We start from the raw sequence: 14,926 nt of genomic DNA, 5'->3' as shown, positions 1-14,926 counted from the left end.
GGCTGCAACGTTAGCAAGCTCATTTTTGCCATTTTCGTAACCCTTCAGTGGGGATACCCGTCATTTTTTGGGGTTTTTTTTTTTTTTTTTTTTTTTTTTTTTTTTGTGTGTCGCCCGTCTTACTTTTCTTTGGTTGCGCAAAATCGCACCGGATTTTTGCGGACATGCCTAACATCGTGCTTTTTAGCGGGAGCTCTCACCACGACCTGTCCCAGAAAGTGGCTGATCGGCTGGGGCTGGAGCTGGGCAAAGTGATCACGAAGAAGTTCAGCAACCAGGAGACATGGCGAGTAGACTTGTGATTTCCACACGACGCTCATTGCTGTCGTGCCTTTTGACATTTGGGGCACGAGATGCACGGTTTTAATGGTGAAGCCCGTGTTGCCTCAGCCTCCGCGTCCCATGTGGGCACGTTAGCTTGAAGCTAACAATAGTTGACTACACGTGACTGGCTAACCACATGTAAACACGCCAGGCTAGCACGGCTCGTAGCTAGATAACGCGAGTGCGCCCGTTATCGGACAGCCGTTTCGCTGCGTTTTCTGCGAGCCTGTGCGCCTGGCTCTTGTGGCCGTTTAAATCAAAAACAGGCTGACGGGAACAGCGAAGTTGTGAAATTGCATAACGTTACATGCTTGCTGCGTATCACAGTAGCTACGCTAACGTTAAGTGTCGTCTGTTTCCCATCTTGGGTGATTATGGACGAGGCCAACTTCTGTACCTGTGCTGCAAAGTCTTCCCCAAGCCCATTCTCGTGGTATAAAATGTGTGGAAAAACCCCTATGTATGAAATGGGGGGCAACTGCTTGTATTATGGCCCCGTTTAATGACTGCCCTGAGCTAGAAAGGTGCTACTTATGAAGTGGGAACAGGCTGGTACGGGTATACAATATTCAACGTAACACCTTAATGGATTCACCTAGCTGGACGGCTACTGTAAGCTAGCGATGCCCCCCCGACACCTGTGGATGTGTGTAGTCGGCATAATTTATACAGGACTTGGTACAACTGATTAATCACTGTGGTCCCGACACAAATATTGTCGAATTTCTGCGGAAAAGAAGCACAGTAAGCCGGGGGGGGGGCTTGTCCGATAATGGCCGCTGGCTAGCTTACTGTCATTTAACGAGGATTTACGTTGACTGGCAAACTAGGGACGATAACGGGGCTCACCGCAGTCTGACAGGGTTAGACGGCGCAACATAAACAACTCCAACCGTTGCAGTCGCTCAGCGGCATAAAATGCTAAACATTGTCTGTAAAGTAACATGATAATTTGCAGGAGCCCTTCAGTTAAACAAGAATGAAGTTCAGATAGCTCTCACTGCTGCCTGTTTTGCTAGGGAAGCTGGTCCCAGTGCTCAAATCACATGCACTTAATTTGTGCGCATTCCCAAAGCAGCCAAATTGACCAGTCCGTGTCTGCACGCTAGCGCCCGGCCTCCTTTTTAACGTTGGCATTGCAAGGGACGTTTATCACCTCCACTGCCTCTGTGGCTGCCTGGGGCCTCGAACAGAGTTAAGGTCACGGAGCCCGTTTGAAGCCTCCCGCAGGATGACCTTTCGGCTTCGCGCTGGCCTGTTTGCCGAACTCACCACAACACCGTTTGCCCCTTGCAGCTTTAATCAGAAGATATATTTGAATGTATTTGTGGCAGAGGATATGATCCTTCAGCTCTCCAGCTGTCTCATATAGGTGCATTGTGTTCTCTATGGTTCAGTGATGGGGAAAACCATGCACTGTGTTAATGTGCTTTGTGATCCGGTGGCTCAGTGAGCACGGCACTCACATTCGTTGGATTTCATTCCCGTTGGGTTCGGTCACTGATGCGTTCAGTGTACTGTAATGCACTCTGGATGAAAGTGGCCAGCATCCACCAAACTGCACACGTTGTTTTGGAATCTTCCCTTTGCGCTCCAACACTGCAGTTTCCTGGATTAAACAGGTGTCGTGACCCCTTTATCCCCTTTATAAGACCACCTCTGCCCGTGATGATTCCACCCACAACTCTTAAAAGCCAGGGAAAACTCTAGATTATCCGTGCTGAGGTTTCTCTCTAGGGAACGCAGCTGTCGGGCGACACAAAGTGCAAAACAAAGATTATTTTCTCATCCCCACACACTAACAGGGAGGTGACAACAGTATGCAGATAGCAATTCTTCTCACAGCTCCAGTGTAGGCTTTGCCGGGTTACTTGCAGAGGTCAAGGACCAAAGCAGAGGGAGTGTATTCCTGGGTTAGTAAAATTGTGGGAAGACTTTTTTGGTTTTTCCATCAGAAACTAATTGCTCTAATGTCGGGGAGTTACCCAGACTGAAAGTATAAGCTCCAAACTTTTTAGATCAACCAATGGGCACAATACATTAATGAATGCGGACAGTAGTAAAGAGAGAGATGGCTGCTTTGGTAATACATCCTGAATCTGGCTCTCCTCTCAGTCTTTGCACGTGTGGACAAGTTCACTTTTTGTGTCCCGTTTGTTCCTGGGACTAGTCTAGTTTAATTTTAGCATATGTAGCAGGAAATGTTTTTGCTCAAGGTGGTGGCGGCTGAACATCATAAATGTCCAAACATATCGTTGGCAAATTTTTAATGTCTTCTGTTTGCTGTTTCTGTCAAACTAAAATTGTTATTGGCTCAGTTGTTGCTGCACATTTCCTGATCAGTGTCATACATAGACACTGATCAGGAAATGTGCAGAACTGAGGTTTGCACTGGAATACAGGAAATATTTGTAGTTATTAGCAGACTGACTTTACAGACTGTAATGGTGTAATACAGTGTTTGCTGATATGAATTAAATACAGCTTCAATTAACCATTATTTTCATGATCAGTTAATCTATTCACTATTTTCTCAATTGGTCTCTTAAAATTGTCAACAAAAAAAAATTGAGCAGTGCCCATCAAAATTTCTTATAGGCCAAGGTGACAGCCTCAGATTGCTTGCTTTATATGACCAACTTTCCAGATCCCAAAGAGCTTTGATTTACAATGATATGAAACAGAAAAAAAACTAAAGACATTTAAATTACTTTCATTTAGGACAAAGAAATGCAGCAGATCCTCTCTACTGGACGCTGCAACCAGAAAATATTTGGTATTTAAATCTCAAAAAATGACTTCAATGATTAATTACATGTCAAAATGGTTGCCGATTCATTTTCTATTGATTAGATTAATTGACTTCTTACCCCCAGAATAAAATATTAGGGCTGGCTATTGCACCTTTTTTTTTTTTTTTTTTGAACCTCTTTGGTACTGGCCAAAATGTGTCCACAGCACAGAGAAACTTGGCATCGGCCAGTTTAGTAATCTTGTTTACTTGTTGTTTTGTGAGATAATTCTTGGATTTAATGTAATGTAAAAAAAAACAAAAACACTGATTGGATTAATTGGGAAAGTAACTGGCAGTTAAATAGATGATGAAAAGAATCATTAGTCGCAGCCCTACTAGTAAATAAACTCTTATTAGTGTCATGTTTACCAAAAACATTTGTCCTAATTGGCAACACCGTTGTCTTTGGTTGCCAGATGTTGCTTTCAGAGCCTGCGTTCTCTTATGACTTTGGTCCCAATGAAATGGTTTTGGTTTTTTCTTTGAGGGCCAAGATTTACATACATGCTATGATACAGGTTTATAGAATGTGAGCTGCAGCACATCACTACCGTACGGGCGGATTCTAAATGATGGATTTTTTTTTTGTTTTTTTTTAATGCTGGTCTCTTAAAAAAAAAAAAAAAAAAACCCAGTTCATGTGACTGTCTGTGCTGGCCTGACTCTCATCCTGAACAACTGGACATGTCCACTGATCACATGACCGAGGCCGGGATGGGCCTGGTCATCTCCCACAGAGGAATGTTTCACACCCATGCTGTCTGCGCTGGGTTCAGTGACTCTGGTAGGTTGTGGCTGTAGATGTGCGTGCGGGCGCCTTTCCAAACACCCCCAGATCACCGGAGGGACCTGGTCCAAACCTGTCTGACATTCAAGGCTGCTCTGTCAAACTTACATTTATACAGGGTTTGAGCGAGACTGAGTGGGTGAAAACTGACTGCTCATCAATGAATTGTTGGGGCCTAATAATAAAATATATGAAATTTAATTCTGGAAAGGGTTGTTGCAAAAATTGTCGGTGTATGTATTCCTGTGAAATCCGTTTCATTTAAATACAAACTTTAAACACTCACATCTTAAAATTTTCAGTCTTGAGTTCAGTGTTCCTGTGGTAAAACGCGCTCGTCCCCCTGTCTCTTTCAACAGCGTGGAAATCGGGGAAAGCGTGCGAGGCGAGGACGTGTACATCGTGCAGAGTGGTTGTGGCGAAATTAACGACAACCTGATGGAGCTGCTAATCATGATCAACGCCTGCAAGATCGCCTCCTCGTCCCGCGTCACCGCCGTCATCCCCTGCTTCCCCTACGCCCGGCAGGACAAGAAGGACAAGGTAGAGAGACACACACTACCACAAACATTATCCGTCTGATATCTAGTTGTGATATTGGCTTGACATTTAGTAGTCTAATTAAGCAGTCTTGTATCCGCGTTTGGTTTCGTTGACTTGAACATTGAAAAGTTCATAAATCTGGAAGGGGGGGAAAAGTCACTGCAGCTAACCCTTTCAGGAATTCCCCTCCAGCACTGCAGGTTGACATGTTTATTTTGCAGTCATGTAGTAATAAGTAACTTTGGTTTTACCGCGGCACTCCGGTGTGCAATGTGAGCCGTTTGCCTGTTGCGGAAAATCTAAAATTGACATTCCGGCGGGCTGAGAAACTGGTTCATGCAGCCTGCTTATCTTGTAAATCATTATCTTGTGTTGCCTCAGTTGTTAATGTAACTGCAGCAGCAAATCAGGTGTGCATGAATCACCGAGAAGGCGGCGGTTTTTCCAACTAGTATGCATCTAGAGAGAGCGATTTCCAATGAATTATTTTCAATTCCTCTTCCCCCTTCGTTCCTTCATTCTGCCCTCACATGCAGTCCACTCCGGTTATACAGTACATTCCAACAATATGTTTCATTCTACTCACATGAGGGTGTAACATGTGAGGGTCAAAGCTCTGCAAATGCTTTGGCTTACCTCATCCACATATTGACTTCAGGGGCAGTTTTTCAGATAAAGATTTCACTTTTTAAAACGTGTTGATTAACAGGCTCCATGCAGGACTCTGTAAATTTGGAAATACTATTCTATGAAATACTGCAGTTCTATATACAGTTTTTTTTAAAAACTTAATTGTCGAAATACTCAGAACAGTTTTACATAATTTACCCAAACAGAAAGCAAAAAGATTTTTACTGAGCTGCGCAGTTTGTTTCAGATTGAGAGTTTATCTAATCCTCAAATGTAATTATCTTAATTATCTCTCTGACACTTGGGGAATCAGTGCTCAGGTCTTCACTTTTTCCTGTTGCAGTAAGCATCGAGTCAGCTTGGACCTCCAGACTTTGCCTTTTTCTGCGAGCACTTACACAAACGCAGCTCAGCCATCATTTCCTGGTAGACGAGTGTTTTGTCAACAAGCCCCGAAGCCCAGTGCGCGACATGTACATCTACTCGGTGTTGGCTTTTTTTTTTTTTTTCTTGAGTAAACACATCAAGCTAAACAGAACAAGCCCGGGGCGGCAGCAAAGCCTGGGTTTTTAAAGTGACGCGGTATCATGGAAAGGTCACAGATAAAGTTTGGCCGGCAGCCTCAAGTCCTGCCAAAATGTCCTTGAATAAGAAAGAACTACCTACGTGAGCTCTGGCCTCAATTTCTTGATTTTATTAAGTAAGCAAATTCTTAAAGTATAAAATGTAGAGCCACGAGTCCTATCATTGTTTCTGTACTTTCATCCTGTGTCTCCAACAACAACGGGCTGGTTTCGGCGAGTTAAAATCATCCCCATCCATGTATTGATACAGGAACCGCTGATTTATTTAAATCTGATTATTGGGTGACACGAAGGCAATGTTTTTTATTTATGCTGCTGTAGTAGCTCCAGATCTGTCTGAGAAAGGTTCCAAAGACAGTTCTTGAAGGGGAAAGCAGGCTGGCTGAAAACCACTTGATATCGAATGCAAAAGACCATGAGTGGCTGTGAGTTAGAATTATTCCTGAGACGCAAATCGATCTTGAAAGGCACTCTGAGTTCACATTAAATGCATTTTACAGCAATGGATTTCCAACACAACCCCCCCCCTCATTAAACAGTGTTTAGTTTTGATATTTTCTTCTTGCTCACTCACCTCAAGCGACTGTGTCTTGATGCTTGTCCCAGAGTCGGGCGCCCATATCAGCCAAGCTGGTGGCAAACATGTTGTCCGTGGCCGGCGCGGACCACATCATAACCATGGACCTCCACGCCTCGCAGATCCAGGTCAGTGCACAGAGTTTCACGCCGAGCCACTGTCACTCCGTAAGCAGTGTTACAGAACTGAGTGTGTAAATGGGTAAAGAAGGCCTCAGCAGTCTGGTCAGCTGCCTTACCTCTGTTAAAGAGCACAGCCACTAGTATCGCTAGTGAGCATTGTTTTGGTGCATACACCAGATGAACATGTCCATTTATATGGTTGTGTTGTTTTTACCTTTTTTAAAAAGCAACTTTACATAAACTAGATTAGCTTAGCTTAGTTGAGTTTAGCTCACCGTATCTTAGCGAGGCTTCAGCTGAGGTGGAGACTGACAGAGTAGGGGACGGTGTAAATTTCCTCCCACTGTGACGCTGATTGACAATTGTAACTAGGAGCTTAGTAGTAGTAGTAGTAGTAGTAGTAGTAGTATTTCTTCTGCTACTACTAACATTAGCCTAATCTCACTCTAAATGTTTTTGCAAATTACAACCCCTTGCAATCCACACTGATGAGTTAATTTTAAATAGATGGGAGGCTGGCTGTAACATTGTCTTCTAGTGTGTCCCAGCTAACATAGATTTTTAGTAGGGTTTTTTTTGTGGTCCAGAGGACAGAGTGGGATTTTGTCACGAGCATCTCAGACTGGGAACAGGATCAGTGGATAGTGTAGTTAAGTGACTATAAACACAATTTACGCACTGTAAAGGTGGATTTGGTGTTAAATTGCTCTTTAAATTTCAGCTGTGCGGTTGTTTTTAAAACCTTAAAGGTGACTGAATCAATTTTTTTTTTTTTTTTTTTTTTTTAATTTGTTTGTTTGTTTGTTTGTTTGTTTGTTTGTTTGTTTTTTCAAGGGCTTTTTCGACATCGCCGTAGACAACCTGTACGCAGAGCCTGCTGTTCTGCAGTGGATCAGAGAAAACATTCCTGAGTGGAAAAACTGCATCATCGTGTCCCCAGATGCCGGTGGAGCAAAACGGTAAGATGCACTGACACAGTGATAACTAACTGCGTTTCACGTGCACCAGAGAAGTAATGGGTTAAATAGCACTCCGTTCCTATTGCAGGGTAGATTGCTGTCTTGCATATCCAAATGAGTTGTAGAAAATGTGTGTGCATTTTGAGTCCTATTTAAAGCCTCTAATTTAATTCTGAGCCTGTGGAGACATCAGCAGAACCTTGTTGATTGCGCAAAAGCCCCTCATTGCCTCCTTTCTGTTCTCTGTCCAGCGTGACGTCCATCGCGGACCGTCTGAACGTGGACTTTGCTCTCATCCACAAGGAGCGGAAGAAGGCCAACGAAGTGGACCGCATGGTGCTGGTGGGCGACGTCAAGGACCGCGTGGCCATCCTGGTGGACGACATGGCCGACACCTGCGGCACCATCTGCCACGCCGCAGACAAGTCAGTAACGCTTCAATCCTTTTTATTTCTGTCCTGTCAGGTGCGATGGGCAAACAACATTGTAGAATCAGAGCGGGGCTTTTATCTGAATTTTAAATTGGGACGGCAGCCTGCTGAGTGTTAGAAAATGTGTGCATACTTTTGCACGAGGATGTGGTGGCTCTAGTATATTTACATTAGACTGATAAGATGCTTTTATCAGTTGAGATACTGCGAGACAGGTTTGTGTAACACTTTTAATCCATTACAAAAAAAAAACGCCTCATCATCAAAACTTCACAGAAAGCTCGGAAAGCAAAGTTGATATTGAAATGAATGCATTTCATCTAGCCTCCCAATCACCCGGACTGTCTTTTTAATCGACCTCTAGGCTAATTGATGCCGGAGCGATAAAGGTCTACGCCATCCTCACACACGGCATTTTCTCTGGTCCAGCCATCTCTCGCATCAACAACGCCCCGTTTGAGGCCGTGGTGGTGACCAACACCATCCCACAGGAAGAGAAGATGAAGGCGTGCCCCAAAATACAGGTATATGGGGCACACACACACACACACACAAACACTTTTTGCCCTTGAATATGTGCAGTGCTTTTATTTATAAGGCTGTACCAACACTTAAGCATCTGTCTTGTGTGAATGACAATTATTTTATTGTTTGTCTCCCATAACCACTTTTAGTTTCAAATATATAATAAAATATCATAAGCAATAGTTACATTAAGTAGTTTAACTATTCATTTCTGAAGCAGTCAAGTCAAATGCACTTTCTTTTTCTGTTTTATTGTTTTATTGTTGGCTGAATGAACTTCTTAATTCAAAGGTTCAAAGGCCTGATTTTAGGTTATTGACACACAATGTGCCGTATTTCCTTCTCGGTTTTTCCAGCAAGTGTTCCCAACTCTCAGATTTCATGACTTCCTCTAAATGTTAAGTAGAAAAACTTTGTCTACTGTGTGTTCAGCTGGTGCAGACATTTAAAATGTTATTCAAGCATAATGTCAGATCTAGACAATCAAAGTCGAGCCTATATTTGATCTCAGGTCCTCTCTCTCAGAGAAGCGCTGCAGCAGCAAGGCAGTGATTGATCGATTGATTTTATGTGGACCAAAATCACAAATTTGTTCCAGAAGACCACTGCACAGCATAGGACACCCTCCTTCCTTAGTCGCTCCGTTCACCTAAGTTTTAATTTCCCCACGTGACAGATTTTATTGTTTCCTTCAGGTCATCGACATCTCCATGATCTTGGCGGAGGCGATCAGAAGAACCCACAATGGCGAGTCAGTGTCCTACCTCTTCAGCCACGTACCCTTGTAAGGAGCGAGAGAGGGGATGGCCCCTGCCCCCCCTACCCCCCGTTCAGGCCACTCGGCTGGCACTTTCGGTCACATGTCCTCCAGAAAGGCTCGAAATGGCCTGATGGTTTTTGGCCAACCGCAGGTGGCTGTTTAATGGTCAATCCCACACATTGTCTTTGACATTTTCACCCAGGGGACAGAGCGAAATATCACTTCCTTCTCTGAAGACCAAGTTTGTATTTATGAGTATCTTTTTTTTTTCTCTCTTTCCCTCTCTCCGTTTATTTTTTCCTCGTTTCGGTTTCAGTCTCGCCAGCCTTGAATAGCAGAGGCCTGGCCTTCACTTTAACCAAAGGGTCCTTTATGTAACATTATGTATTATTTGAACCTCACCTTAAAAGAAGCATTCCACGGCATCTTGTGATTTCAAATACTTTGGCCCTCTTCTGCTTTGCAAAATAATAAAAAGTAGCAAAAAAATGTGAACATGTGCACCTTTTCCCCCCAAGTGTATGCTCTAACAGATGCTAAAAGTATTAAAATAATATAGCTCTAGCCTAACCCTTAAGTAGCGAAAGCTCTATGGACTTTGATTGTAATACTAGTTTATGCTTAGCGCTATCAACAGCTGCACCACGAGTCAAATTGTGATGATGTGACCACAGACGGAAAAGAGTAAAATTGACGACTGAACACACTTGATTAATCAAGTTAGGTCTTTTTTTTTTTTTTACTTTAGTGATCTGTGCTGAATGTGCTTCTTGCATCTCTGGCAGTGTCATTTCTCCCAGTAGGCTATAATCACCCAGTGGTGGCACATCTATATAACGCCCTTCTCTCCTTCAGTACCTCTTATTGTGCTAAAAATATATCGAATCTAAGAGCCGCTCTCCGAACGGGTCCGTTGTCGATTTAAGAGTGTTTAATGCGAGGTGTTTTGGCTGCTTTACCCGTGTTCCATAAGGTCATGAAAAGCAACTGAGCCCAAAGCTTGGTTATGGCGTTGGGATTTCTCGACATGATTTGTCATGCAAATAGTGTAATTGTCACAGCTGTAATGGGTCACTTCTGTTCGATGAGGCAGGTTTCACTGTTTTCCTGTAAGAGGAGATAAAGTTGGTAAAAAGGCGTAATTTTTTTTTTTTTTTTTTTTTTTAAATATGTAACACTTTGAGCTGTTTCTCTGACAATAAAGCTTTGACAATGGCTTACACATACACTGTCCTGCGTGTCCATGCCTGCATATTTATAAGAGACATTGCAGCAATTTAGTACTAGATATGTCTTCATTGGACTGTCGGATTGAAGCGGTAGAGGTGGGAGTGCTTCCGTCCCCGGCAGTTTCCCAAAAAATGCTGTATCCCGCACTTCGCAGAATGCAACTGGATAACATCTGTACGTTGGCCCGAGCCTAGATATCTCTGCTGACATCTCCATGACATCGTCAGGCTGCCAGCCCCTGATTCAGCACATCGGTAATGAATCTGAGCTCAGGGGTTCATAATTAGACAAAATGGGAGGTGTGGTTGAAGGTTCTGGGAAAACTCCAGTAGGTGGACCTTTTTTTTTTTTTTTTATGCAAAAATAAAAAATGTTTTTGTCAAACCAGTAATTAAGGGAATTGTAGGTGGTGGGAATGAATTAAGTAGCTTTGTTCATGTACTGTGTTCAAACCCAATTTTCAGGTACCTGTACTTCACTTGAGTAATTTCCATCTTCTGCCGCCACAAAAAAAAATGTTTACCCGATATCTGGAGTTGCTGGTTGATTTTTAAATCTGAATTTTACATTTAAAAAAAAAAAAAAAAAATTATAGAAAGGTTGTGACTCTAGGGGGGGAAAAAAGCATCTCCTATGAGTTGTCAGCAGGTCTACCAGGAGGCATTTCCCCTCTAAACTTCTCAGATGGTTTCATTTCATTAACAGAGACTCGGAGATAAAGTGATCGAAGATGTCACAAGCAAAAACCAGAGATAAGTCTGAAAAACTGATACAAATTTGTTTGTTGGAACTTTTTTTTTCTTCTTTCCTCCTCCCTTCAGTCATCTCTCCCCCTCGGATTTATCTCGTGCTCCTTTCGGGGGCCCCCCCCGACCCTTACTGTACTGAAACTAAACTGGACTGAGAATGTTTCTAAAACTCCGTCTCCACCTCTAATCGAGCTCGGAAACGCTAAATGGCGTTGCATCCACCGAAAGGTGGAGGGGAGCGGATGCGCAGGATGGCGTCGCCCTTAGGGGCACGAACGGCAAGCCGCCGCCAGGGGGAGCCCGCTCCACACTAATGCGCAGCCCGAGCAGCCGCAGGCGGATAAAAGTAACGAAGAAGGACACATTTTGTGCGACTCGAGTCACAAGAGAACCATTTTCGGATCAAATGCAGGAGATCTAATAGCGCGTTTCAAGTAAAAGGGCTGTATTGATGGTAAACAGGAGTGTAAAGGGGGCCCGACAACACCAGCTGACATATCACGGTGATAAAGCAAGAGACGGGCTGAAGCACTCGGCACCACATGGTTTCCGGTAAAGCAACAGGCGCACAATGAAACCATATATTATCGTTTAGGTCCCCTTTTGGGAGATGATAACGTGAAGCTTTTCCCAGGGGCCTCGGCCTTTCGATTTCCAGCATGGGGACGGCGGGGTTTTTTTGTTTTTTTTTTGCGGCTCTCCGGCAGGGGGGAGGGGGGGGGATGCGGGAGGACGGAGGAGAGGCCGGTGATGTCAGCGTCATTAGCATATTTCTGACTATATCTGGTGCTTGCGCAAAAAGACGCGCCACAACCGCTGCGACGCGCCGACCAGAGAGCTCCCAGCCGCCTGCCGACACTTCGGTAGGTTCCCGCTTCGCCCGCTGCTTTCGCTTCTTTGTGCCTCGCCGGCCGCGGCCGCGCGGGGAGACCCGCGCTGTCAGGCCGACGTTAGCAATGTGACCGGGGCGCTCGGGGAAGACGTTTTGTGCCAGATAGAGGGGAAAAAAAAAAAAAAAAACATGAAATAATGTGATTTACCCCCCCACCCCCCTCCCCCCCAGTGAATTCAGCCTGTTTCGTTTTGTTGTTGTTGGTTTTTCTCGTTTTGTCGTATGTTAAAAGCGCAGAGTGTAACGTGACAGCAGAGCGGGCACGGATGTGTGCGGCGTGTCTTTGTCTCAGGCGCACACATTCATGCATATCAGCCCCGTTTCCTTTGTTGCCGTCGCTGGCCGAGCTGCACGCGTCTGGTCTCGTTATTAAAATGATGCCCTAAGGGCGCAGGTATTTGTTCACGAGGACGCCCCGTGGGTATTTCTGGGTTTTGTTTTTTTTTTTTTTGTTTTTGTTTTTGTTTTTTTTGTTGGAAATGTTGAACTTGGATTTTACGACCACGGTGAATGAGCGAAACGCCAATCTGGGCGGTGGTTCCTCCGGACTGTGCTCCATGGGGAGAAGTACGTGACAAGTGAATGCGGATGTTGCACAGCTTCCGTGTGGACAGCGCCTGGGTGGACACTCAGAAATCAGTCTTTTACCTCCTAGAATACGATCATTTTTATCCTTCTGACCCTATTTTTTAAATAAAATTCACACATGAGCATGCATTCTTTTTTTTTTTTTTTTTTTTAATTTATTTCATTTTTCTTCCATTCTTTCTTGGTATCCCCGGCGCTGGAACTCCCCGTTGTCGTGTAAATGTCGGATTCGAGAGCCCCGGACTGGCTTCATTGTTTGGGGCGGCCCGTCCCCTGCGCGCAACATCCCGAGCTGCGTTGTTGGATAGTGGGAGCGGATGGCAGCGAAATCACGCTGAGCGGGGCCGCGGGCGAACAAAAGGAGGCGGACGCGGCCGCGCACATTAGAGGGGAAAAGTAGTCTGCGATTGCGCATGTAGTCAAAAAGTGAACAAATGATTTTTGGTCACAGAGATTTAGGCAACGCCCTTCGACTAATTAAAAGTCAGGATAGACCACATGTTCGGGTAGTATGTGTGTGTATATATAGATATATATGTACACCTATATATAAATATGTGTGTGTATATATAATATGCTTTTATTTTTATGGAGTCATTTCGCACAGTAGTTTTTCTTTCAGAAGACAAGCGCCTGTAGTTTGCACACATTAATACTTTTTTTCGGGTGCAGTTATCGGAGGACTGGAGGTCTATTAAGCTGTCTGCTTCCTTTCTGATCTTACAGACTACCTGCAACAATGAGTGACAACAAGCCCGACATTTCAGAGGTGACCAGCTTCGACAAGACCAAGCTGAAGAAGACAGAGACGCAGGAGAAGAATCCCCTGCCTTCAAAAGAAAGTAAGTGAATTCTTGCAGTCAAATGCATTTTTTTTTCTTTTTTTGTGGGGGTGGGGAGGGGTACATTACATCAGACTTCTTTAACTGTTTCTGTGCCAGTAACCAGTATCTATAAAGAAAATGGAGCATTTTACTGTAGTGTCATTTTCATCCACTTTTCCGGTCTAAAATCTCACATCTCCTCTCCTCCACAGCCATTGAACAGGAGAAGGCAGCGACGTCGTGAAGCCCCTCTCTCCCGTCATGCACTGTACACCCCCCTTCCTCCCGCATTGCCTTGTTTTCAGTCACTTCTTTTAGCTGTATAACTTTGTAACCGAAATTATGAAACGACAAACATAACCAAGCTGCACAGCCTGCGGACGGATGATGCCTTCGTCGGGGCGGTCGGGCCCCGTCCCCCCCCCTCAGCGAACACCACCCTTCATCACTCTCACGCTCATCTTTCCGTTCGGGAGATGAGGAAGATTTGTCTGAGGCGGAGCGGGAAGGGTAGGGGCGGGGGGGCTGCAGAAGATAGTCCTAGAGGTGCACGTCTCCTCTTCAACACCACCATAACTACCAACGTCAGCGTGCAGCGGAGAGACCCCAGGAAAGGGGCGTGGCCTGCGTCCCAGGAAGCTCATCATCGTCTCCCCAAAACCACCAACACCCAACTTCCTGTGTGGCTGCTTTTGCGCCAAAGCTGAGGCGTCAAGCTTTTTTGTTTTTTATTGTTTTTCGTCTTCTAATTTTCGGAAAATGCACAACTTTGTTTGTACGCTGGCCAAAATGTAAATGCCCCAAAAAATTGATACTGTTGTCTGTCACAGTGTTTTTTCTTTTGTATGCACACGAGGATTAAAAAAAAAAAAAAAAGTGTAACGGATTCCATCTAGATCTGGAAGATGTTCAAATGGACCTTATTTACGGTTAAATTGTAACACACTTTTGTCAGAGTTATTCGGGATAGCTGTTGTGTCGCAATCTGTCTCTGAATTGTCTCAAATGAGGAAAAGGAAAAACAAAATGCCAGCAATTGATTTCATAAGTTTGCTTTTCAACCGTAGATCAAAATTCTTTGGAGTTTTGTAAAGTCCCACTAGTCATGTTACTCTGCCACAAACCATTACCAGAAATGGAAAACCGTGAAATGTTGTAATAAAGAATTTGTTACTAAAAAAGTGTACTGCAGAGTGCTTCCTCTGGCGTTGCCACACGAATCCTCAGACATCTCTCCTCGCTTACTGACTGAACCAACACTGCTGCACGTTATACCGCAGTCCTCGCACTTCGAAAGTGCCGTTAGCCTCGGTTTACCCTTGCAAAGGTTTACATAATGTTGCTGCAGCTTACAGTCGCACCGCTCTTCTTAGTCTAACCCACTTTTCACACTATCTCACACTCAGATGCCAAACAATCCTTTAGCATTACTTAAGGGATGAGGCTGGGCTCTACCGAAAGGCTTAAATGTCTCCACGGCGTACCTCGCAGGGATTTACCAGCACAGGAGATGAATTTTGTGTGTGTGTGTAGAGAGAGGAATGGACGTTGTTAGACTACCTGTCACAGAGGTCTTGAAGTTGTGAACACCACTGTCAGCACAAAGC

General features: G+C 44.4%; 2 protein-coding genes across 4 annotated transcripts; both read left to right on the top strand.

Annotated features, from left to right (window-relative positions):
• The first annotated feature begins 96 nt into the window (after nucleotides 1-96).
• On the top strand, nucleotides 97-10,190 carry LOC120798290 (ribose-phosphate pyrophosphokinase 2). 2 transcript variants are annotated; one of them, XM_040142484.1, is made up of 7 exons: nucleotides 97-286; nucleotides 4,265-4,448; nucleotides 6,269-6,367; nucleotides 7,196-7,320; nucleotides 7,572-7,745; nucleotides 8,116-8,275; nucleotides 8,972-10,190. In XM_040142484.1, the coding sequence occupies exons 1-7, from the start codon at nucleotides 165-167 to the stop codon at nucleotides 9,062-9,064; spliced, it is 957 nt and encodes a 318-aa protein (XP_039998418.1). In that variant the 5' UTR covers nucleotides 97-164; the 3' UTR covers nucleotides 9,065-10,190. The 2 variants fall into 2 exon arrangements, with proteins under 2 accessions (XP_039998418.1, XP_039998419.1); XM_040142485.1 differs by lacking the exon at nucleotides 97-286 and adding an exon at nucleotides 3,882-4,138.
• A 1,201-nt stretch (nucleotides 10,191-11,391) lies between these two features.
• Nucleotides 11,392-14,195, top strand: LOC120798337 (thymosin beta-12). 2 transcript variants are annotated; one of them, XM_040142569.1, is made up of 3 exons: nucleotides 11,392-11,567; nucleotides 13,222-13,337; nucleotides 13,532-14,195. In XM_040142569.1, the coding sequence occupies exons 1-3, from the start codon at nucleotides 11,467-11,469 to the stop codon at nucleotides 13,561-13,563; spliced, it is 249 nt and encodes an 82-aa protein (XP_039998503.1). In that variant the 5' UTR covers nucleotides 11,392-11,466; the 3' UTR covers nucleotides 13,564-14,195. The 2 variants fall into 2 exon arrangements, with proteins under 2 accessions (XP_039998503.1, XP_039998504.1); XM_040142570.1 differs by lacking the exon at nucleotides 11,392-11,567 and adding an exon at nucleotides 11,764-11,878.
• The last annotated feature ends 731 nt before the right edge of the window (nucleotides 14,196-14,926 follow it).

Source organism: Xiphias gladius, chromosome 13, assembly GCF_016859285.1.
Source record: "Xiphias gladius isolate SHS-SW01 ecotype Sanya breed wild chromosome 13, ASM1685928v1, whole genome shotgun sequence".
Taxonomy (NCBI): Eukaryota; Metazoa; Chordata; class Actinopteri; order Istiophoriformes; family Xiphiidae; genus Xiphias; species Xiphias gladius.
Note: the sequence above shows the minus strand (reverse complement) of the source record. Positions and strands in the feature narration are given on the sequence as shown.

Coding starts and splice junctions, on each gene's coding strand:
- LOC120798337 (XM_040142569.1), top strand. CDS start 11,467: ATGGTAAACAGGAGTGTAAAGGGGGCCCGACAACACCAGCTGACATAT. Junction 11,568..13,221: donor TCGGCACCACATGGTTTCCG/GTAAAGCAACAG, acceptor CTGATCTTACAG/ACTACCTGCAACAATGAGTG. Junction 13,338..13,531: donor TCCCCTGCCTTCAAAAGAAA/GTAAGTGAATTC, acceptor TCTCCTCCACAG/CCATTGAACAGGAGAAGGCA.
- LOC120798290 (XM_040142484.1), top strand. CDS start 165: ATGCCTAACATCGTGCTTTTTAGCGGGAGCTCTCACCACGACCTGTCC. Junction 287..4,264: donor TTCAGCAACCAGGAGACATG/GCGAGTAGACTT, acceptor CTCTTTCAACAG/CGTGGAAATCGGGGAAAGCG. Junction 4,449..6,268: donor GGCAGGACAAGAAGGACAAG/GTAGAGAGACAC, acceptor TGCTTGTCCCAG/AGTCGGGCGCCCATATCAGC.